Here is a 26,290-nt window from a genome sequence, read left to right as displayed (position 1 = left end):
CTCTCATGATTCGTATGTGTCTCTCTACACATCTCATCTGTTTCTTGTGGAGCAGTGTGCTCTTTCTCCTGACTAACAATGTTTGTTCCTCTTTAGTCCACCTTGCCTATGACCTATAACCGTTTTCTTTCTCTTGACAATATGTGAATATTCATAACTGCTCTCATAGCTAACTGGCCTCTGCAGCTCTGTATCTTCAAGTTCAAATTATCAAGAGAGGGAATTCTTTTACTCCAAAATCATTCTTTAGAGGTTATGGGGGTCATAGTCTAGCTAATGAATTAACTCCTCTTTGCCCAATCAGTCATGGCCTGGGCTGAAGTTACACAGTGGAAAATAGGAATGTCAGTGAAATGTACTTTATTCTCTTTCAGAATTCTTTTAGCTATTCCAATTCTTTCATCTCCCCATAAAAATTTTAGAATAATCTTGTCTAAACCTACAAAAATACCTTGCTGAGATTTTGAAAGCAATCATGTTAAACATATATATCAAATCTCTGGAGAACTGACATCTTTACTACATCTAGTCTTCTAATCAATTGACACAGTATGTCTGGCCATTTATTGGACCTTTCATTTCTTTCAATGATCATTTTGTAGTTTTTAGCGTATAAGTCTTGCACATATTTTATTAGATTTACACCTAATATCTCTTCTTTCTTTAATGATTATAAGTGCTATTATATTTTTTATTTGTTTTCACCTCTTTAATGCCATCATATAAAAATACGAGGTTTGTCTGGAAAAAGTCCAGCCATTGTTAATATAATGAGAATGGTTTGCACAACATTGATGTTACCTGGCAGCCAATGAGAGTGGACTGGAATGCTCATGGGTGAACAATGATGACTTCATTATACTAGTCAGTGGGGGCAGTAGGTGCCAGAGAGTGAGCATGTGTATGGTTTGACCATCGCATTCAAAATGGCTGAGCGAGTAGAACAATGAACATGGATGAAATTTTGCGTTAAGCTTGAACATTCCTCCTTGGAAACTATTTGGACAGCTCAAAAGACCAAAGCTATGGGCAACTGGTGGTTGGCAGGGTCATCATGACAATGCACCCAGTCATGCTTCACGTCTCTTGCAGAGTATTTTGGTAAAATATCAAATCACCCAGGTGACTCAGTCCCATACAGCCCCGATTTGGTGCCCTGTGACTTCTGGCTTTTCCCAAAACTAAAATCACCTTTGAAAGGGAAGAGATTTCAGATCATTGACAAAATTCAGGAAAATATAACAGGGCAGCCGATGGTGATTGGGAAGACTGTGTGAGGTCCCAAAATGCCTCCTTTGAAGGGTAACTGAAGCATCATTTTCTTATGTACAATGTTTCTTCTATCTTGTATCTTCTTCAATAAATGTCTCTATCATATTACATGGCTGGATACCTCTGGATAGACCTTGTACAACTGATATTTGTATGTTGATCTTGAATCCCAGCAATTTTCTTAAGCTCATTTATTAGTTCTGGGAATTTTTTGGTAGATCCCTTAAAATTTTCTACAAAGACTAGTGTACCATCTATAATTAGGGACAGCTTTTATTTCTTCTTTTCTGATCTGTATACATTTTACTTTATTTTCTTGCCTTATTATGCTTGCTAAATATTCCAGTGCTATGTTGAATAGTGGTACTAAGAGTGAATACTTATGCCTTCCTCCCAATCTTAGAGGGGAAACATTAATCTTTTCATGATAGCATGATGTTAACTATAGGTTTTATGCAGATATTCCTAATCAAATTTTAAAAAGTTATCTTCTATTACTTTTCTAAGAGCTTTTATCATCAATGGGTGTATTGAATTTTGTCAAATGCTATCTGTGCATGGATTGATCTAATCATGTGATTTTCTTTTGTTAGCTTATTAATATGGTGGATTACACTGATTAATTTTCTAAAACCAAATTAGCATTTCATCCTTGGAATAAACCTCAGTTGGTCATAGCATATGATTTTTTAATATATGCTGAATTATATTTGCTACCATTCTGTTAAGAATGTTTTTATTTAGTGACTAGATTAACAGCTGAAGGAGACAGCCACAAACAGTAGATTCCTGGAAGTCTCAAACAGACTGACTAAAGTCAGACAGGGATGACATGTGACTTCATCAGAGGGAGATCCAGAAAGTAAAAACCGCAGTCTCCAACCATAGAAGTTCACACCACAAGTCAGGATCAATTTAAGAAGCAGATGCAAAAGAGAAGAGTCTCACAAATAATGAGAAGACAAAGAAATATGCCCCACTCAAAGGGAAAGGAGGAATCTCCAGAAAGAGAAATCAATGAAATAGAGGCAAGTAAACTATCAGATATTCAGTTCCAAACAACAGTTCTAAGGAAGCTCAATGAGCTCAGGGAGCTCAGAGAGAATTACCAAAAAATACAGGGAAACTATGAGGAACTTACTGCAAACTACATCAGCATGAAAAAGAACATAAAAACTATCAATAAGAGACAAGAGGAAATGAAGAATACAATTTCTGAATTGAAGAACACAGTAGAAGGAATCAAAAGTAGGCTAGAGGAAGCAGAGGATCGAATCAGCAAGCTGAAGGACAAGGTAGAAAAAAGCTCCCAGAAAGAGCAAGAAAGTGAAAAAGAAAACTCAAAAAGAATGAAGAAGCATTTAGAGAAATGCAGGACAACTTGAAACATAATAATATCCGTATAATAGGGATACCATAAGGAGAAGAGGATGAGGAAGGGATAGAGAACCTGTTTGAAAAAGTCATGGTGGAAAACTTCCCTAATTGGGGGAGAGGAAAAGTCAGACAAGTCCAGGAAGCACTGAGGGTCCCATTCAAGAGGAGCCCAATGAGGCCCACTCCAAGGCACATCACCATTAAAATGGCAAGTATCAAAGACAAACAGAGAATCCTAAAGCAAGCAAGGGAGAAAGAGGTAGTAACATATAAGGGAGCCCCAATATGACTAGCAGCTGACTTCTCAACAGAAACACTGCAAGCCAGAAGGGAGTGGCATGAAATATTCCAAGTCATGAAAAGCAAAGGCCTGCAACTAAGACTGCTCTACCCAGCAAGGCTCTCAATTAAAATGGAAGGCGAAATAAGGAGTTTCCCAGACAAAAGAAGGCTAAAAGAATGTACCTCCACCAAATCAGCGCTGCAAAATATTCTAAAGGGACTGCTTTAAGAAGATGAAGAAAAAGAGTCTATGAATACCCAGTTCCTTTCACAGTCACCAATACTTGATATTACCAATATTTTTAATATTTAATCTGATTGTGACAATGATGTGTTATTTCAATTGTTCCTTTATTATTTGTTGAAACTAAACCTGTTTTTGTATATTTATTGCCTGTTTCTATAATTAAAAAAAAAGCTTTAAAGGACTTTTTGGTATTCTTTATCCATTTATTGATTAAAGGTTTGTAGAACTTTTTTCCCTAAAAAAAAACAAAAAAAAAACAAAAAAAACAAAACTTATTAACCATGTTTTAGATGTGTTACAAATACTTTCCTATTCTATTCCTTGTCCTTTAACTTTTTTTATATGTATATTACTATATAGTCTTAAATGTTTAATATAGTTATATTGTCAATACTTACTTTATAGCTTCTGGGGTTGAATATTTTAGTTCAGGTCATGAAAAATATTAGTTCTATTTTCTTCTAAAACTCCTTATATTCTACATATTGATTTTTAACTCATCTGAATATTTCTTATAAAATGTGTGAAATAGGGCTCTATATTTGTTTTATTTCAAGTAATAGTGGTCTGTGCATTTTATTTGCTGAATAAGCTTTATTTTGCCCATTGATCTGAAATATCAATTTAATCATATATTATATTGTTATACAGATATATACATTTGTCTTTAGAATGCTCATTATATTTCATTGACCTCCTTGATTATTTCTGTGCTGGTGTCATGTTGCTTTCATTGCTGAGACCCTATAATGGTTTAAAAATTTTTTAATATTTTATAATTAACTTTGACATTTAAAAAATAAATAAAATCAATCTGTATTTAAGAAAGAAAGAGAGAGAGAGAGAGATGGAACTCCTTCCTTTTGCAACAACATGGATGGAACTGGAGAATATTAAGCTAAGTGAAATAAGCCAGTTGATGAAAGACAAATACCCTATGATCTCACCTATAAGTGAACACTATTCAACAGAATAAACTAACGAACAAAATAAACCAGAAGCATGGAAACATGGAGAAAAAACAAAGAATGATTACATTTATATTCTCTATAGTTATTGGTTTGTAGTTTTATGTTTGTTCTATCTTTGTCTACATTTAGTATCAGGTAAATACTGGATTCATAGAAGAAACTGGAAAATATTTCTTTCTCTTCTATTTCCTGGAAAAGTTTATGTAAATTGTTACTCATTCTTCTCTATAGAATTCTCCAGTGAAATCACTTGGGCCTAGAGAATTCTTTGGGGAGATTTTAATTACAAATTCAATTTACTAATTGTTACAGAGCTATTAAAGTTATCTACTTCATATTGGGTGTGTTGTGGTCCATTACATCTAAGGTATCAAAATTATGTGCGTAGTGTTGGTGGCTATAATCACTTATCTCTTTGTTATTTGCAGGGTCTGTAGCGATACCACTGTTTCATTTCTAATGTTGGCAATTTGTCTCTTCTCTCTTCTTTTTTGGCAACCTTACTAAAAGCTTGTCAATTTTATTAAACTTTTTAGAGAACTAGCTTTTTGCTTCATTAATTTTATGTATTTTTTAAACATTATCTTATCTTTATTATTTCCTTTCTTCTGCTCACTTTGGGTTTATTTGGTCTTCTTTTTCTAGTTTCTTGGGAAAGAGCTTAAAGGCTTTTCCTCAATTAATTTGAGCACTGTTCCTTTAGTGCTATAAATTTATCACTCAGGACAGCTTAGCTGTATCCTACATATTGTAATATTTTGCATTTTTATTTGATTTTGGCTCAATGTTCATTTTATTTCCTTTAAAACTCCTTCTTTGACCCTTGAGCTATTTGTAAGTATGCTGTTTAGTTTCTAAGTATTCAGAGATTTTCCCTTTATCATTCTGTTATTAATTTCTTGTTTGCTTCCAGTATAGTCAGATAACATACTCTGAATGATTTCAGTTCTATTCAGTTTGGTGAGGTTTTTTTGTGGCTCAGGATATGTTGAATCTTGGTTTACTTTCTGTGGGTGCTTGAAAAAAACATGTATTCTGCTTTTATAGGGTGAAGTGCTCTGTAAATGTTAATTGGGCCCAATTGAGTTTTCTTAAATCCTTGCTGGTTTTCTGCTTATTTGTCATATCAATTATTGACAAAATGGTGTTTAAGTATACAACTATAATCATTGGCTTATTTTCTCTCCTTTCAGTTCTATCAGTTTTTATTTTGTATATTTTTCATCTCAGTTATTTGGTGCATACCCATTTAGAATTTCTCTGTCTTTATGGTAGGTTGATCCTTTTATCATTATACAGTTCCTTCTCTTTGCCTGGTAATTTTCTCTGCTCAGAAGTCAACAATTTTATTAATTCACATAGCGCAGCATTTCAGAAGCCACAGCAATTCCTAAACTTTGCAGTTCTCTCTACTAAACAGACCAGTGGGGACAGAGGCTCCTTCCTCTTCACATCGATTATCCCTCCTAGACCTACCGTACCTTCCCCACTATGGGGAATCTTGCGACAACCTAGGGACCCTGTAGAGTGGAGACAATTTACTGTTTGTGAATCAGGCAGCATGTTTATTCATAAATATCTATAACAGTTGCTTATATAAAAGCTGTAGTGTCTTAAATATTAAGATTGAATTCTTGTTTTCTTTAATAAAATACACATTGGCAGACCCATAGATAATCAAGATTAAGTTTAGAGTATTTTAAATTATTTCCAGAACCTACTGTTTTTCTGAAAATGCCAATATCTTACTTGATATCTTTCAGTAACTCAAGAGAAAAAAAAATGCCTGTAGAGGTCATGAAGAAAACATAAAGGCAGTGGTGTGTTCTAAATGGTAAACCCATTACATAATAACAATAATAATGATGATGATGATGGCCTGACTTCATTTCTTGTGCATACACTTCCATACCACGACTGAATTCAGTATTCTAATATGCAGTCATTGGACATGTGGTTGGAAGGGATGCACACGGTGGGTTTTCACATGCAGACAAGTCTAACACAAATCACTGTATCATAGGAATGAAGGGAGGCCCACACAAGGCAATAAGCAATGGCAAGATATTGGCAAACTGGGGAGACACACCCTATCCAAAAGCATTGAAATGGCTTATAGATCTCCAATTTGTGACTCCAGGAAAGAAACATGATCTAAATTCTTAGCCTGGTATTCAAAATCCTTGATTTTCTGGCTCCTTTCTCCCTTTCTAGCTTGTTTCTAGGTCTCCCACTCTTAATCACTACCATCCAGCCACCCTGAACTGCTGTGGTTCCCTGCGCCTGTGCCCATTACTCCATATGTATTCTTCCCTCTATATGAATGTTTTTTCTCATTATATTTTTTGAAAATTTCTCTTCCTTCTTTAAATCTATCTACACTGTTTGAGTATGTGTTCCCATGGAATCATTTGCAGGACTATACATCAACATGTGTCATATTATGCTGTGAGTTCATTTACATGAGTTCCTTCCCCACAAGTCTGAGAGCTCCTGCCCTGGCCAATGTGGCTCAGGTGGCTGGAGCATCTTCCTGTACACCCAAAGGTTATGAGTTTGATTCCTGGTCAAGGCACATACTTAGGCTGCAGTTTCAGTCCCGGGTTGGGTCACATATGAGAGGCAGCCGATCAATGTTTCTCTCTCACATCAGTGCCTCTTTCTCTAAAATCAATAAACATGTCCCTGGTTTAAAAAAAAGACTGAAAACTCCTTGAAGATAGAAATCTTGCCTTATTTGCCTCTGTATTTTTGTTGGTTAGGATGGAGTCTGGCTTATGGAAGGAGCTTAGTAAATACTTAAATGAATGTATGAATGAGTGAATGTGAAGAAATAATAACAATGATAAAAGCCACCTCTTATGTGGTACATACAATGTGGCAAAAATTGTATGTATTTTACATATAAAAGTAATTTAATGTTTAAATAAATAAACCTCTTTTTATCCCCATTTTATAAATTATAAAACTGAGGACTAGTGTAAGGAATATATTTATATAACCAAAGTCACACCGCTGGCAAGTGATGGAACTGTACATTTAGGTGCACCAGATCTTTTTCACATTTTGGCTTGTTCTAACTCCCCCCTAATTGGTAGCAGTCTTGGAAAAACAAACACTTCTGAGTACATTTGTGACTGCAGTAACTAAATGCCCTCACTGTCCTATAATTCAGGTCACTCAGGGACCATTAGCTATCTGGATGAAGTGGCCGCCATGGGGAATTAATAGAGAAAAGCAATGTGTATAATTAAGTGGTTGTCGAGAACACCCACCCAGTATAAATGGATTCTGGCAACGAAGGTGCTTTTCTTGCTGCCAGAGTCCTGCCACAGGTCATTAACATCTTGATAGATTTGAGTCACTTTTCAGTTCAAGTGCTTTCACCCAAGGTCGGAGGAAGTCTCTTTGGTCTTTGAGCTGCTTGGAGGTCCAGGGAAATGGAGGCTGAACTCAATGGATGGACCCTGCTCATGTCAGCGAAAGGCTTCAAACAGTGTATGACTCTATCAGAATTAAATTCAAGTCAAGTCCATGATAGTTTCTGAGACCTACCATGTGCCAGATATGCTGTTAAGCCCTGGGAGGTGGGTACAGATGGGCTGAGAAAGGTGAATCAGAAACAGGCCTTCCTCACCATGTGCACCTGAACTTTACTATGAAGTATAACATGAGCACAAAGAAGGGAGAGAAAATTATCCTGCTTGAATTATTGGAAGACTTTATTGATATAACATTCCTGAAGGACAGGAAAGATCTGGATAAACAGAAAGGAGATGGAGGCCTATAAAATAGAACAAATTGGGTGAGAGCAATAATGAGGCCAAGAAATTGTGCCAGGAACTTTTGAGGACAGCAGGCAGCTCAGTTGAAAGCCCATGACATGCAGGATCTTAAAGATGAAGCAAAAGAGCATGCAGACAATGAGAACACACTGGAGCTTTCAGACCATAGCATGAGAGTGATCTGGACAAGGACTTCTCAAATTGCAAGGCACATAGGAATCAACTGGGGATTCTGTGAAAATGCAGATTTAAGCTCAGTATGTCTGAGGTGGGTCCTGAGGGTCAGTATTGCTAACGAGTTCCTAGGTGGTGCTGATTCCAAAACCACACTTTTAGTCACAATCATCTACAATACATAAATGGAAGTACACAAAAATAATGGAATTGGGTAGGAGAAACATTTTGGAATGTTAACTTAATTTTCATAGTATGTCTATTATTCTTGACTAAAGGTTCAGAAATCCCTGATTGCCAGGGTTTTTATTTTTTAATTACAAGTAGCAATATATTTCATTACAATTATTGTACAGCCTGCTGTATAACAGAATTAGACTGTGACAAGATAAAGTGTGACTTGCTTTACCCATTCGTGACACCTACCATTTGCTACAGGAATTTGACTTTTTGGTTAATTCTAGGAAAAGACTGAATAAAGTCAAATGAACAGCAATGGGCAGTACATGATCTGGAGAGGAAAAGAGGAAAGTCTCCAAACCTGTCCAGTGAATCTCTGACCCTCCTTCCTGCAAACAATAGATAATTGACAAAGAAACCAGACATGGGTGCAAAGGTCATTTAACCAATTCAAACTGTGGTGATCACTGTGTTGGGGGATGAACAATCACAAAAAGCAGCAAAAGCAGGGCTATGAGAAGACAATGAGGCTGGGTGGGAGGTCTTGTGACCCTCCTGTTACCCTAGTAAGTGATTACGTTTAGATGGGTCATTTCATCTCTGGGTTTCTTCATCCATAAAATGAAGCCAATAGTTCTTGCTCGCCTTCTCCCATGGGTCTGTTTGATCAGATGTGAGTGCAGGTGTAAAAGCAATCACATGCAGTGCTGTTTCGGGGATCAGTGTACTCCAAAGAGGCACCCCGTACCTGGAAAATAGTTCCCAGTCACCTGTTCCTCGATGCCCCTTTGTCACCCAGAATGCCTTTCCTTTTATTTAAATATCTAAGATGGAACATTCTTCTGGGGAATCTTTCTAAATTAGGAAGAGATTCTCTGCATACTGCCAAATACCCGACCAAGACCAAGAAACAGAATTCTCAGTTTATGCAACATGTTTCTGTCAAAGGAACCACACACTACAATTTAATAAGAGGCATAAGTGGAATCTTAGCAAAATAGCTAGAGGATTATTTTAGCAAAAGTCAGGCCAGCATAATACATCAGAGCCCTACCTCTGCTACTTCAGAGCTGGTTATTCTTCTGAGCCTCAGTTTCCTCACAGGTAAATAATAGGTAACATTTCCTACCTCAGATGATCACTATGAAGATTGACTTAGAGGAAGAAGATCACTTTTTAAACTGTAAAGTCCTATAAAAATATTATTATTTTATCAAAAATAAATGGGGAATGCCTTATGTATTTTATCTCTCATTCTAATAGTGCAGTTTTACTCTGCCCCACTTGTAAATATTCCTTACTTTGTGCTTCAATTTTAAAAGAATAATATAAACCCTTAAATGTGTGTAGCCATTGACAACTGGGGAAGTAATTGTCCAATAATAGGTGAATGAGTGTGTCACTTCACAAACACTACATGATAACCAGGAACAATACAAGGAAAACCTGACAGAAGTGCCATTTAGAGATTAACACATTTATATGTATTATACTGACATAATGGCAAATGCATGGAAAGCACTTACCACAATACTGTACTTGGTACAATTGAAGTGCTCAATAAATGTTATCTATGATAACAATATTTGGCAAAAATGCATGGAGAAAATCTGCAATAATATATACCAAAAAATAACAGTGGCAGTGCTTTTTTCCAGAACAGTGAATTTCTAGTGAACTGAAGAACACATTTAAACAAATTCACCAATTAAAGAGGAAATGACAAAACCTACTCAAGTTCACCCAGCTGCACTAATAGTAAGTAGTAGAGCAAGGATTCAAAACCAAGTCTTCTCATTTCAAATTCAGGATTCTTTCTATGACTCCAGGCTGCCTCACTGACTTCACTTTTATTCTACTGTCTATATGTTTGATGTAGATAATTAATTCAATTTCATGTATTTAGTATACCAAAGTCCTCAGGTAGAAAATTCTGGGTGGGTTTAGGAGAATATAGACAATGAAACATGTTGTATTTTCTACAATGAAGAACTAGAGTTACTTGTTACTTGATTCCAGGCACTAGAGGCAAATATTCTTGTTTATGAATAAGAGGAATAAGCACAACAACCCCCATCACCACTTCACACTATCGCGCATGGAGGGAAGATCCCATCTCCTCCTGCCTCCTTAACCACTGCAGACAAAGACATCTTGAGTACATCCCACTGAGGAGCCACTTCATTGCCATCATATCACACTTTTTGAGACTCCATAGAGTGTCAAGATGTTCTCCTTGATTCTGATTTAATGGATCACTTCTAAAAGGGTACACACAATTTCTTTAAAAAGTCCTTTCCCAGAAGGGTCAGGAGAGACAGTGAGAAGAGGAGAAAAAATTGAGATAAACACAATCCTGTCTGTATAGCTGTTGAGACAAGTAAAGTTCTTGGATGAGCTGGAATGGGGGCCTGGGTCCTAACTGGAATCTCTTTAAAGTATTCTTACTGGTTTCAGCTAACTGGGACCTTGCTGGAGTTAACGGTTGCATTTCTGTTTATCCTTTTGGCCTCTCTGTGCATCCTCCACAAGCCTCTGCCCAAGTGCCTTCAAACTCATTTTTCTAATGTTCACTGAATAATATATCTGTATCAACTTAGAGTATCACAAAGCAGCTCACCTGAACTAATTCAGGTGATATTCCTTAAAAAAAAAAAATGCCTTTACTGACTTAGTGTTATTTAAGCTTCTATAGAAAGCAAGAGTATAAGAAACAAGCATGCCAGGATTACTCTCCTTTTTGAAAAACTAGTTATAAAGATAGTATCTGGACATATATATAAAACAGTCTAGTCAACATTTCTTTGTGGGAAAACACATTTTTTCCAAAACCGTACTCAACAAGTTCTGTAAAAAGTGAATGAGAAGATTATTGGGAGGATAAAGTGAACTGTGTGCATCAAGTTCCTTTTACAATGTATGCAATATAGTAGTTTCTCAATAAAGTAGAGTTATTTTATTCTAAACCTGCAATGGTGGCTCAGTCAACCCATCAGTTCCCCCAGCCCAAGCCCAAGAGTTACGTTGCACTCCTTCCTTATGGAGAATTAAACTAAAACATCCATCAAGCCCAGTTATGCCAGTTATCAGTCTATTGTCTCTCAGTTGTAAACACACCCTTTAGTTTGCCCTGGCCAGGTAGCTCAGTCGGTTACAGCCTTGTCCCAATATGCCAACATCGCAGGTTTGATACCCAGTCAGGGCACAAACAAGAGTTATCCAGTGAATGAATAAATAAGTGGAAAAACAAGTTAATGTTTCTCTCTCTGTTTTCCTCTCTCTTTAAAATCAATCAATAAATAAATGTACCCTTTAGTATGTGCACTATCATAAAGAGCAGAATTCTTTTAAGCACGTGTCCTTTAAAATGTGTACCATATTATGATTTTGCAGTAGAAAATGTTATACAGAGCAGAAAGTCTAGACAATCAAAACAATAAATCAAGCTCTGAAAACTGGTGTTTTCTGATTTCCATAGCATAATCACTGCCCCAGGGTTAATTCCAAGCTGCCAACATGGCACACTGAATTTGCAGTTGGGAAGAGACAGGCAGTAGCACACTATCATATAGTATTTCCACCACACGAATGTTATAGGTAAGAATGTGTATCCCAAGAATGTATATAACTGCAAAATGAAATCATCAGGAAGTGAGGCATTTTTAGTGTATTACCTTTTAAACTTAATTTATTTGGTTAGAAACTTTATATAATTTAATTTAAATAATGAACTGATTCTCAAAATCCCTGAAATTGTGCCATTCATCTCTCATGAGCCACTGTGAACAAGCAGGCATGCTGCAGGATCAGACCCACTTCTTCCAACATACAGGAACCACTGAGCTGTTCTGCTGGAGCCTTTGGTGACCATGTTGCCAAGACAGAGAACTCACTGAACCAATTAAGCTTCTGAAATGAAGTTCTATTTTCATTCTCCATTTAATATTATGGATTCTTTGGCAGAAAAGAGGTGCCTCTTTCCCTTAATATATGAATATTTTGTTAATTATAAAAACAATGGTATTCCTAATATTTTCCTGGTAGGCGAACAAAAGGTCATGTAGACACAAGTTTCAGGGAAGGACAAAGAGGTAACTGCCCTCATGGCTTCATTTGCAATGAAAGCCCTTATAAATAATATTAAGATCTGGGGGTAAATGGTGCAGCTATTAAAGTGATAGGGACTGTGTATTAGCCTTTTTTTTTTTTTAATACTAAATGAACATGTGGCCTGTCTTTTCTATTTTGCATGATTTTCCTGGTTTTGTTGCTCATGTTATTGGACACAACATAAAGTTTAACCTGTATATGTTGACCTCGTTCCTGTTTCTTAATCTTTCTTTCCATTCTACCCAGAGTGGGATGGTCAGTGGCCTCATGTGGTTGAATAGAGTGTTTTTAAGAGACAGATTGGAACCAGAAAGTTCAGTTAGGAGGTTAATGCAATAGTCCTTGAGAGCAATGATGAGGGCTTGCCCCAAGGCAGTCAGAGTGATGGCTGCGTGAAGTAAGTAGTTTGGGAAACAGTTGTGGGTATAAAATTTGGCCATACCATCATCCATGGGACATTATGAAACTTTACTTCCTAACTGAATATGGCAATCAATTATCTTATGTAACAACCAGAAGAAATTCTCCTAAAGGTCCATCTCATATTGTGCTGTAGTTGTGTTAAGGAAAATGCTAGATTTCCACTTCCCTTCACTGAGCCATAACTACTCACTCTGTCAAGAGCCAGAAGCCTTGGATTTTCTCTCCAGAAGTCTTGGTTACGTGGTCTTTCAAGTCTTCCATGGCAGTCTCAATGGCGCCTGGCTGAGTGGGAAAAAGACAATACCTAGCTTAGAGAAGACTGAGTCCTCTTTGTGCTTGTGATTAGTTATTATTTTTTTGAAGCTTCTTCAAAAAACTGAGCAGGAAAGATAGTTCCTGCATTTGCCTATTTGTTCTAGGTACTACTTGCTGCAGAACTTAGCCTCGAACTCTGGAATTTACTAAACTGTTCTTGGGTGGGACAAAAGCTATCCAAGCCCTGGCTTCCATAATCTTACTCATACTTTCTCATAGAAAGGAAGACAGCCATTTCCAGAGGACTAGATTTTCAGAACAAACATGCTTATCAGACAGTTCAAAGCATTTAGCAATCGATACATTTTTAAAATCAAACCTTTCTCTCTTCCAAGAGCACACAGCAATAAAATATACACAAAGAAAACTTCTTCCAATATTCTAGTCATAATTTTATCTGTCTCTATGAATAAACTTTTTTGTCTCCTTACCTTACTTTTCTTTATCCCTTTCCAAGCCGATATTCCTACTTATAGGCCTACCTCTAGCTAAAAGATTATTAATCTCTGTCCTAATCAGAAATTTGTAGATCCTCCAGCTCAGTGGTTTTTTAAACATCAGTACACATCAGAATTACCCGAAATGGGTTTTAAAACACAGATGCCTGGGCCCTGTCCCAGAGTCTCTGATTCAGTGGGTCTGAAGTGGACTTGAGAATTGGCATTTCTGTCCAGTTTCTAAGTGATATTGTTGACGTGGGATCCAACCATAAGAACCATTGATCTCTAGACAGTTGTTCTCAACCTTGGCTGCACATCAGAATTACCAGGGAAACTTTAAAAAATCATAATGCCCAGGCTGTGCACCAGGCCAATTACATTAGATACTCAGTGTATGGGACTCAAACATCAATACGTCGGTATTTTTTAAAGCATCCCGATGACTCCAATGTGTAGCCAAAGTTAAGAACAACTTGGGCTTACTCAGTCTAAGCCATTTCATTTTATAGTTTTAGAAACAGGGACCAATGTCTGGAAGTATCTTGTCAAGCTCACTCAGCTAGGAAGTAGCAGAAACAAGGAACCCAGACCTTCAATTTCTAGGCCTACGGTGCAATTCTAACCTCATTCCCAAGTCTGGGTTACTGACGAGTAGCTTGCAAATTTTCATGTATTTTCTATATAATAAAGCTTTAATACTAAACACCTTATTTTCTCTATATATTAATATTCCTAATACCACCCAGCATGAGACCCTTCTCTCACAAAAGAAAACAGGACCACTAGCCTGGCTAGGACCCAGTCAAATATCTTCTCCTCTCAGAAGTGGAGTTGTGGTAGGATTTTGGTTTGCTTATCTTTTTAGTCTATATTAAAAGGCTTTGAAACATTTCGACCACAGAGTCTATTGGTTAGGAAAAATTTTATATAAGAATCCATACCATAAAAATAGGAACAGAATGAATCTACTTCAAATAAGTGGGAGTAAAGGTATAGAGCTTTACCTACTTGACTCTCCCTTCCTCCAGTTGACTGCACACAGCCCCACTTAGCCAGGAAAAGGACGGGTCAACTCCTAAACAGAGCTGAGGGACCTGGGTTCTTTATCCAGATCTGCTGTGAATGAATTCTGTGACTCAGACGATTCCTTGGCGTCTCTTTCCTCATCTAAGTAGTATGCCAACCAAAGCTTTCTGAGCCAAGCTGATGACCAAAACCTCCTTAACATCTCTAAGAATATATGATCACAGCCCTTATACGGAGAGGTTCTATCATTTTATCCTGTTAAATTGGATGGTCAGACATTGGACTGAATGATTTCTGACCCTTTTACCATCTCCTGCTGCAAGTTAAAGTGTTAACAGGAAGATAATATGGCACCCCAGGCCTACTGAAAACTGTGTGTCATGAAATCAGTAAGTTCTAGGACATTAACCAAATATTCCTTGAGCTCCCAGTCACAGCAGAGGTTGTGCCAACATCCCTGGTTTCCAGGGATCTTCCTGGAAGGACTGGACTGCCATGGAGGGGAATTTCCTGTAATCCCACAACAATTCTCCTGTCACACAGCCTCCGCTTCCCATGATGCAGCCTGACTCTACCAGGCCCACTGGTCAAATTCTCTAAAACACAATACTTTCTATGATGACTTATAATGGGGATTCTTCCACTCTCTCCCATATATTCACATAATTGATGCTGCAGCTAATATAATTTGGTGGATAAAAACACAAATGGAATGGAAGAATAATGAAATAATCCTAAAATAAGTATTTTGTTGAATGCTTTTATGCCAGACACTTTTTCAAAAATATTTGAAAACGAATACAATAGTACAAAATATTTCAAAACCTTACTTGTCTTTATGGAAAGCAATCGGCAAACTCTATCAAAATAATCTGCTCTTTGATTTACACATTCCACTTCTGTGAAGTTATACTACAGATATCCTTGCATACATGCACAATGACATATCTAAAATGTTCTTTGCAGTCTTGTTTGTGGATAGCAAAAATTTGGAAGGAACCCAAATATCTATCAATAGGGTACTAGTTACATATATCATAGGCATATCTGTACAATGAAATATGCTGAATATATCTGAAAATGAGGAAACTTGTATTAACATGTAAAAATTTCAAAATATATTATTAAGTGAAAGAAAAAATGTTCAGAAGAGAAGGTAAATATGCCAACTTTAATGTAAAAAAGAAGAGAACAGATAAGAATAAATATTTGTGTTTGCTTGTATATGCCTAAAGTAACTCTAAAAGGATACATAAAAATGTTAGCAATGGTTCCCTAAGGATGGGGAAGGAATTTGATGGGTACAAATAAAGTATATCTTTACCAAATGGTTTGGAAGTCTCTGGAGTTCTGTAAATGCCCTCACTGTCTGCAAGGTTACTGGTACTATAATTCATTAACTTCAGACACTTAGTATTGGAAATGAAATAAAAATGTGTGAATGAGTTGACTTGTGTTGAGGATGAGATATAAATCTCAGCCATTCTGCTTGCTGCTACACCCATGTTGAATCATTTTGTCATTCTATATCAGTTTAATAATTTGTTAGGTGGATAAGATAATATTAGTTGTAACAGAATTGTTGGAAGATGCCAAAAATATTTAGTAACACCGAATAATAAAAAACTGTATTATCGTTCTTACTGATAATATAAATATAAGATAAATAGTTGTACCAGGATTTGGGGACGAAATGGTTACTGTAATGGAACAATTAGCTCTGAGACTCCTTATAGCTTAATAGAAAAAAATGACAAAATAATATGTACTCATCATGTGATAAAAGAAAGCTTATCAAGGCAATACACATATAAACATATAGTTCTAATTCTAGATTTTAACAAAAAACATTGGGAGGGATCCTTTTTTAAAGTCACTATATAGCATAACTGGCCATATTTTCTCTAATAATCTAGCCCTGAATATCTTCAGTCAAAACAAATTTACTGAGAGAATTTCAAAGACATATGTCTTTGTTTCCTTGCTTTTCCTTGATCTAGACTAGCCCGGGGCCAGTTGTCACACAAACAATACTCATGTCTGCTGCTAATTTTTCCCCATGTACTAGACTCCTTAACTAGACAGTGAGAGGAGGGGACAGGAAGGAATGCTCCCAGGGAGTCAAATACAAGATCTGTTTTGTGGCAGTGATCATGTCACAGGGACAGAGAGGATTGTTTTGCTGTAAATACATAAAGTAAAAAAACAAGTTTTAAAATACATGTGACTTGTAAAGTTTAATCAAATGTGTCTTTCTCTGAAAATGAAGGAACTGCATTTTATTTTACTATTGTTAAGTAACTGCCCTTAGAAAGAAACAGCATCTTTATTATAATCTTCAAGGGATTTTAGTATAAGGAGAAAAGTTGAGAAAGCTTTTGCCCAGTGAGATATATAATTTCTAGACCAGAAAGAAGCTCACACAAACAATAACAATATAACTAATGTATTTAGTTGTTCTCAAGACAAGAGTAAGACATGGGGAACCCTATAGTAAGAGAAGAGGGGAAGGGAGAAAGTATGAAAGCCAAATTAGAGCCATGAAAGCAACGACATCTTGCTGCACAATGGGAAATCTCAAACCTGCTTATTAAAGTCTCGTTGCTCACAATAGAACACAGGCTATAAAAAGGCCATGGGGAACCGTTAATCAAATATTAAAAGATCAAATAGTTTTAGTCCCAGTAGTTTATATGTAATTTATATTCTCAAGTATAAATTTAGAGATAATTCCCCATCCTTTATCTCTTTCAACTTTCTGATAAGGTATCTGCAAATATAAAGTCTTACAGGGAGTTTAAAAATATCTTCCCCCATGTGGATCAAGTATTGTTTCTTTCATAAGACATTGCCTTTGAATGTGTCTCCAAAATAAAGTGGTTATCATAATATACCTTGAGTTATTAGCCTTGAGGGGTACTTTTGTTCAGAGAAGGCGCTATCCCTTTTTTAGATATGGCTAAGCAATAATAGCAGATGAACTACAACAGAAGGAAAAGGTTACCTAAGCAGACTGAGAGCAAGTTGTTCAGACCTTCATTACTGTGACCTCCCATTTATCGCCCAAGGAGACAGGCAGTGGAGAGGTGGTAGAAACTGTCAAGAGTCCAGTCTCAGTAGAGCTCCGAAGTTTTGGGTTGATCTTGGGCAGGTCACATCTTCATGTGTTTCAGTGGTTGGATCTGATATCTCAGAGGCCTTTTCTGACTGAGCAAAAATGTTGCTAAACTATACCAAAAGAGCAGAGCTTCAGTAAATACATAATAGGCTGGACGCCTGAGGGAAGGAAGCAACATCTTGGAGTGATGCAGAAAAGGACACATGAGGTTTAAGGGACCACACTGACTCCTTTTATAATCCAGTATTCAGAAGTACAATCTAATGCATGAGGTTATGATTCTAAAAGTCCCTTTTGTTTGTCCAGAATCACTTTATACCTCCATATCAGTCACATCGCTGCTTATCTAGCTTGAAACTCACATAACTGATTCCCCTTCTCATTATAGCATCAGGTATCTACCTCTGGCCTCTGAGATGCTGAGTGCCATTTTGCCAAGCAAGCCAAGAAATAACGTTCCTTTTCAGGTTAAAAGATATAAACAGGAAACAATCTAAATACCCAGTACATGTTAAATTAATTGTGGTATATCTACATGGTAGTATAATTAGGTATTCGTTAAATATGATGTTATGGACAAACTACATTAATTGACATAGGAAGTAATATTTGGCATGTAATCCTATTTTTGCACACATTAAACAGGTAAGAAAAAAGTAAGAAGGATATATATTAAAATGTATAACTACATGTTAACATATTTTGGTTAACTTTGAGCAGGGGGATTATGATCCTTTTATTTTGTTCATCCCTATTTTCCACTTTTTCAATAAACCACCTCTTGTGAAATGATTTTTAACCTTTTAATAAAATAAAGTGCTTGACCAAGGAATTCTTCCACTAAATTAGTGATTACTCTTCTGAATTTACAACATATATGCTTTAAATTCTTATATTGTAATAAATTGACTTCTTTTTAAATGCTGCATAGGATCACAGAATTATAAATTGGGATTTGGGAAGCTGGTTCTAAACTTAGCTTTGCAATTTACTAGTGTCTTGGGCAAGTCGGTATTCACTAACTGTTAAGACATTGGACAAGTACAACCCCTCTCTGGATCTTAGCTGCCTCTGAAACTAAGAGTATTGATTAGTTCCTTGGTGTTCACAGTGTAATCTCTGGACAGAGGGCACCAGTACTGCCAGACAGTTTATTGAAAGGCAGAATCTAAGGCCTCACTCTAGGATGCTGAATCAGAATCAGCATTTTAAAAAGATCTCCAGGTGATTGATTCACTTGCACAATAAAGATTAAGCAGCACTGGTCTAGATTATCTGTAGATCTCATTTTACCTCTAAGAAGTGATAATTTATACTGAATCTATCATAGATCTAAATCATTCAGAACTTAGGTCTTATTTACTCATCCTTTGAGAAAATGAATTAAGTTTCTTTACTCAAACTTTTTAACTGCCGCAGATTCTATACATTTACATTTATATTTTACCCTGGAGGCCATGGTAAGGTCACGGTCAACTTAATGTCATTCATTGCATACGTCCAATTACAGAAGTGTAAATGTCAAATCAACAAAAGGAAGAGAAGGCATTTATAATAGCAACAAGATACCACTTATGAAATGTTAATAGATGTGGCATGCTTTATACTAAGAACTTGTACAAAGTTAGCTTATTAAAAACTTCATATAAAACTGGTATTTTATCCACATTTTGAGGATGAGAGAATTTATATATACACACACATACATTCTCTCCAATTTCTCAACTCCCACCATATCAGCAGATTTGTCATTTACAAGGTAGTGAAAACTGGGTCATTCCTTTATTTATTAAAAAAATACATTTCTCACTATAAGTTTCAGTTGAGCCAACATCTGTATTTTCATTATCCTCACATGCATTAAAAGACATTCATTATACTTACATGCTAAAAGAACCCTTCCTATTCTGTCCCTTGGTCTGAGAGAGAATAAATGTTTAGTACCTTGGGAATGTAGCACTCCTAAAAAGTCCTCGCATCTACTTTAGATTCATTAATAAGATTAGAAGAAAGTTTTCCTTCCCAAGCTCTTGAGAACTTAGGGGTGTCTTCTACACACCTGATGGAGATGTGCATCATGGATCAGAGTCAGTCACTGAAAACCCCTATAAAGGAGTCATAAACTCAATCACACGTTATAGCAGGGAGAGCACTGGACTGACAGACAGGAGATACAGAGCCTGGCTTGCTCTTTGAAAGCTGGAAGTGAAACGTCAGCCATTCCCTTACTGAAGATCAGGACAGGCCATCAGGCACTGGGACAGCTCATATTCACAGCTGCTGATCTCCTTGTCCAGTTGATGGCCTAGAGCAGCACCTGGACCTATAGCTTATTTTTATTACAGTCAAAACTCTTCCCTCAGATTCTCCTTCCCCTGAGCGGGGTCAGTGGTAAAAGGCACCAGCTTCTCCAAAAAGTGATTCACATCTTCAAGTTTAGACTTGGAAGATAGATAGATTCCAATCTGTCTCTATTCTGTTACCTATTCCCACTTCACAACTGCCAGTTGGTTGACCTGTAGCAACTTCAGGCCATCACAAGATACAAAACAACCTCTTTGCATAGATTTCTCAGCCAGTTCCCCTAATGGCACGTTTGCAAAGATAAACTTTTTCTATAAAACTCATGGCTGCCTTTCTCTCATCAAACCCAGGCTGTCCTGCCATGAATATCAAAGATAAAAGAAATTTAGGGGATGCTTTGATTTTCTTCACAGCTATATATTAGAGCTTAACTTGCTCTATTTAATCAAGTCCACACACTTTAGAAAACAAACCATATGCTTTACATATGCAAAAACACTCACACAAATGCACATACAGTATAGTACCTCCAAAGAACATTGCATGTAAGAGTCACTGAATATAAGTGATAGGAGTATATGTAATCTTCACACACACACACACCCTCCATACACACCTAGGTGATTTAATTAAAACTTTACCTTAACCAAAGACACATTTTAAAAGCTATTAAATCAGGATTCATTAGTTAAAGTTTTGTAAATAAACACGAAATCTTGGTCACAATTTATTTATGAAATTGAGTTAATTTTTTTTTCCAACAATGAGAGGCTCTGTACACTTGAAAAATAAGATGGTCTCTTTGGCCACAATACAAAATCCCTGACTTTGACCTCAGTTGTTATAGCCAATGAGCTAACCACTACTGTGTTGACAAGAATGTTGAAAGTATTGGAAAAGAAGTATGAAGGAGAGTTCAAGACAGAGGCAGGTACTAGAAACTAATGAAGTACTCTACTGATTCAAATGCTAGAAGTTTAAAGTATCATTATTTTTCATCTAGATATACAACCCCCATCCTCATTACCCACCTATCCATTTATTTTCCCAGCTCCAGTGCATAGGAAAGAGAGCTCAGTTCCACACTGCAGCGATAGGTTTGAGATTTAAAATTCCTGCTCCCACACGGTAATACCAGCATCCCAGTGCAGACTCCCAGGGTTCATTCAGCACATTCTCAGCAAGCCTTTCAACTCCACCACCCCTGTTTACAAAATATAACAAATACCCACACTGGGCTCACAGCTTTCTATTCTAGCTGCTCTGGTTCTCTCTCCATAGAACATTCATTTGTTGGAGTCAGGTTTAGCATAAACACAGGATTGAGGAGGCAGAGATCCATGGAGAATAGAGGACCTGCTTCTCCTTGGTTCTCTCTGGTGATCAAAAGCATCCTCTCTTAACTTCTCTGTAATTCATATACTTCACCTATAAAATGGGGGCAAAGGTATCTACTTCATAGTTATTGTGACTATTGCATGAAATAAGAAATGTGAAAACACTTGGTAAAACATGTGCTAAAGTCTTATGTAGCATATAAGAGCACCAACAATTTTACCCGTGTAACGAAGTACTTCCTTGAGAGATAAGGTCGGTGATAAGGATTGGGGTAGAGTGTTGTTTCGGTCACACTTGGCTGCCTTGACATCTGCTTTGGTGTAGGGTCCTTGCCTAGGTCCCCCTCCTCCATGGAAAGTTGATCAGTCTCAGAGGATTGGTCATCTCCCTCTTGCTTCAGAGACACAGGCTGGAATCCTTCAAAACTCTTGATCATTGACATTTCTTTATCCTAAAACAAGGGAAGAAACAACCTTGTCAATTGAAAAAAAAAATGTCACCTCGCTCTGGCAAAATAGGTGCATGAGCAAATGATGTTTCTGAAACTGACAACCCATCCCCCACATTAACTAAACAGAGGCATTGATGGATCTAACTTCACGACTCAGACTCTACAATCCTGGAGGGCTATTCTCTGGACAGAGAAAAAGAGGCTGTAAGTACTTTCGGTTTTCATCTTTAATTTCCCAGGAGAGGAAGGTGAACAAGGGAAGAGCTGTGTGAAATAATTATCAGACAATTTTGTTCAAGATTTCATAGAATTTTTGCCTGAAAACCCACTAGCCTGCAAGCTTATTTGAGTTAAAAGCAATGATAATGCACCTTCTTATGTGCTTCTTGGGGAGTAATAAGGCACAAAAGCACTTAAAACTAAGCATGATTTTTTAGCTGAAAATATGCAATTCTAAAAATGTATCCTAAGGAAATAATTTAGACAAATGCCCAAAGACATAAATATAGAAAGTTGTTCATCACAATATCTATCATCTAATAGCAGAAAAAATATACAATTTTAGGTCTAATAGCAAAATATAGTATACGATAGCAACATTATGTGCATACACCACATTGTATCTAATATCAAAAAGGAAAAAATTATAGTGAAACTAAGCACTATCAGTAGGGAATTGGCTAAATAAAATATATTATACCATGTACTGAAATACAATGCAGTCATTGAAAATGTAAGTGTATAATTTTTATCATGGAAAGATGTGTAAATTATATTGTTAATGAGAAAAGTAAGTTATAAAATATTATTAATAATGTTATTTAAATTGGTAAAATAATTCAGAAAGCAAGAGAAATAAAAAAAGAAAGAAGTTAAGTAAAAAAGAAAGAATACTTGGACACACACACATACACACACACACACACACATGCATGGTATGAAGGAAGTTAGAAAAAGTCCTAAAAGAAAATAAAATATTAACAATGATTATCTCTGGATGATAGGGTAACAAATAATTTTTATTCTCTGTTTTGATAACTCTCTAATATTTACAGTTGTTCATATGTGAAAAGATAATACAAATAAATAATATAATAATTACAAATAATACAAGAATTAACTGTAAACCTACTTTTGCCAATCCCTGTATATGACTTAAAATAAATAAAAACACAATACATTTATTTATATTTTGTAAATAAAAAGCAACACAAAACAAAATGAAAGACACATGCTAACCAAGTAAAAGTGCTCCTAAATCAGGTCTCCATTTTCCATCCGAGGCCACATAGTCATCCCTACAGTAAGCACACTACTGCCAGTGCCACACAGAAGGAGGGTCTCACACCAGCTTCACCATATAACTGGGCGTGCCATCCTATTCTCAGAGATGCTTCAGTCTCCTTAATCAGACAAATTCAATTCCCTTGGTTCTTGTGAAATACAAAAAAAATGAGAAACAACCCTTATTCCCAGCAAGTTTACATTCTTGAAATTTGGATTAATGAGGGTATTCAAGAGACATAAAAATAGTATGAACATATAATTTGTTGCCTAAACCTGGACACTTTTGAGGATAAAAAAGATGCTATTAACAACTTTGTCAGTATGGCCACAGCTGGTGTGTCTCAGTGTATTGGGCGCTGGCCTGCGAACCAAAGCGTCACTGGTTCAGTTCCCAGTCAGGGCACATGCCTGGGTTAAGCGCCAGGTTCCCAATATGGGGTGTGCAAGAGGCAACCACACATTTATGTTTCTCTCTCCCTTCTCCTCCAAAAATAAATAAATGAAATCTTTTTTAAAAATGTATAACATGTAAAAAACAAACAAACAAACAAACAAACAAACCGATTATGCCAGTATGATGGGAGAACCTGGGATTATCTCAAGCAAATGTGGACATAGAGTCCTCCTGAGGGCTTGAAGGTAGGAGAAAACACAGTTGGTTAGAACTCAGGAGTGAAAAGCCCTCTACAGACTACATCATAGGTTATCTCCTCTGAGCCACCCAGCAAACATTGGAGGATAAGTTCATCTCCACGTCTCTGGGGAACACAGGGTTGGATAATTCCAGAAACACTTGGGTAATTTTGGCAGCACCTAGACTCCCACCCAGGACTCCCAAACATGCTTTGAGCCTAGCTTGCCCACCATGATGCGTGCTGTTTCACAACAGGAGGAGATTTGCCCGATTTTCAGGTAATTTTATTTAAATTAGTTGTACAAAAGGCAGAGATTAGGTCGAACTGGCTTTTGAGAAACACAAAGCATACACAAAGAAGCAGAAAAAAAATTGTGTGTGTGAGGGAGAGAGAGAGAATGAGAGAGAAGAAGAGAAAGCAGGAGGAAAAAGTAGGAGGGGAAGAGGGGGAGAGGGGAGGATGAGGAGGAGAAGGAGGAGAAACTGAGAGAGATCAGTGAGATGTGGCCTCCCTGTCAGTCATTGTCTCTATTTCTGCAGGTCTGCCACCTCTGCACCAGTGGGTGTTGGAAGGAAATGCGTGTCTAGAGTTCCCTGTAACCTGTGAAGGAGGGTTTGTGCCTTTGGGAAAGGAAAGCCTGCTTCTGTATTTGCTGCACTCTGTGAACACAGGCCTAACAACAGACATCTGCGAAAGACTCCAGTGCCTGGAAAACAGAGGGAGGATTTAATTAGCACCACTTCCTCTCCCTCAGGCTGTCTTCTCTGGAAACAGTTGAAGAAGAGCAGAGCACTTTGAGACTGAGCTGTCTGAGATCCAGGAAAGGAGGAAATTCAGCTCCAGTTAAATTTGTACCACCATGACTAGTGGGAAAGTTGAACCCAGTCACTTCAATCCAAAATGATTCTAGCTCTATTCCAGTCACGGGGACAGTTTTCCCAAGGCCATGTAACTTCTTCAACAGCCTCCCCCACAGCAGAGGAGCTACACACATCTAAGCAACCCATTCCACTTCTCATCACCACCTACCCAAACAATGTTTATTCCTGATTCAATAAAACGTGCCCTTCTATTGCTGTATAAATAGACTATATGCATCCAAATACTAACAGCATATTAATGGCAAAAAAAAAAAAAACCACAACATACTTTTCACCTGATTTTCTTATTCCAGGGAATTTGTGTAATGAAAATTATCCTAAAGAAGGAAAAGACTATAATATTGCTTACTGTGGGTGGTTATAAAAAAATTGGAAACCAACTAAACACCTAATGGCCAAGAAACCACTAAGTCCATCCAACTGATGTGCAGATGTTTAAAATAATGTGGGCAAGTGCTGTAGCAGTATGGAGGTAAGGGATGCATTTTCCAGGGTGGAAAAAAAGGCCAAAAAAGGGCTCCCCTGGCAACGATGATTTGAATAATTTTTACAGTGGTAAAGACTAGACGGGAAATATTGAGATTTATTGAGGCAGTTGGATTGTAAGAGAATTTTTGCTTTTCAAAAAAAATTTCAAATATGTTTATGCTGCTTTTGTAATAAAAAACAGACTGTATGAATAAATGTGTTGGTTCGCACACCCAGGAGGTCCCTAGGTGAAACCTGAAAATGGCCCTACATGGAGGGCAAAGACAGATCAAAAAATGAGCAGGCCACTCCAGATTGGTAGGTGACAAGGTTAATAAGCAAGGGAACTTACACAGGAGGCTTGCGTTGTGAGACCACAAGATTGGTAGATTTCTCCACCCACTCACTGGAATCTTAACAGTTTATATAAACTATTAAGAGGCCTTGACTGGGTTCAGGCACATACACCATCCAGATGTTCTCAACAATACACTGCTCTCTCAATGCCTTGTCCTTGAAAACAGCTCCCATTGTGGGAACAGTAGGCGGAACATCATTCCAAAGACAGAGAAGGGGGTGAAGGGCTGCTAGTTGCTCAGGTCATGTCCTCTCAATGACTTCTTCAAAAAGTCCCAAACAAATACCTAAGGAAGTGCTACCCTTCCTTTGGTCAGATAACAAAAATTCTGTATTTCTCAGCTGCCAGTAAATTCAGAGCAAAATTTAATATCTTATTGTAGTAAATAACTCATTTCTGAACACTGATTTAATTATACCTCCTCCCTTTATACATGTTTTCATCAACCTCTCTGTGACTTTTTTTCTAGAAAGACTTAAGAAGCATATAGGGCATAAACTATAGCTAGAGAATCAATGCTTAGTTTAACTCAGTTCATTTTGCACACCTTGTAACACTGAGGTGAAGGACTTGCCCAAGTTCACAGAACTAAATAGAACTGAAAAATGAAACCAGACTCCTAGACTCTAGTTCAGTGTCAGTGTTTCCTATTGTAACACTTGAAGAAAAGCAGATAAGCAGTCATCAAACCCATGCATTGGTAAACTGAAGACACCTTTGCCAAATGTTTGTTTCAGTCACATTTGCTTTGCTCCCGTGGATTGGAGATGCAGCTCCCATGATGCAGGGCTCATCCCCCGGTTCTCCTGCCTCAACGGCCCTATGCCCTGTGCTACAGGCTGAAGCTT

General features: G+C 37.1%; 1 protein-coding gene across 1 annotated transcript in view; it reads right to left on the bottom strand.

Moving 5' to 3' along the window:
• The window catches only part of TPRG1 (tumor protein p63 regulated 1), a 111,509-nt gene extending 89,705 nt beyond the window's left edge, over positions 1-21,804 (bottom strand). The window contains exons 1-2 of the mRNA XM_054585266.1: positions 21,583-21,804; positions 13,012-13,103 (exon numbers count right to left, since the gene is read on the bottom strand). Coding sequence (XP_054441241.1) covers positions 13,012-13,103; positions 21,583-21,804 — 314 coding nt within the window. The remainder of the gene's footprint in view (positions 1-13,011; positions 13,104-21,582) is intronic.
• Between the last annotated feature and the right edge of the window lie 4,486 nt (positions 21,805-26,290).

Source organism: Pteronotus mesoamericanus, unplaced genomic scaffold (genome assembly GCF_021234165.1).
Source record: "Pteronotus mesoamericanus isolate MK-2021 breed Mesoamerican mustached bat unplaced genomic scaffold, CSHL_Meso_final contig_82, whole genome shotgun sequence".
In the NCBI taxonomy this organism is placed as follows: domain Eukaryota; kingdom Metazoa; phylum Chordata; class Mammalia; order Chiroptera; family Mormoopidae; genus Pteronotus; species Pteronotus mesoamericanus.
Note: the sequence above shows the minus strand (reverse complement) of the source record. Positions and strands in the feature narration are given on the sequence as shown.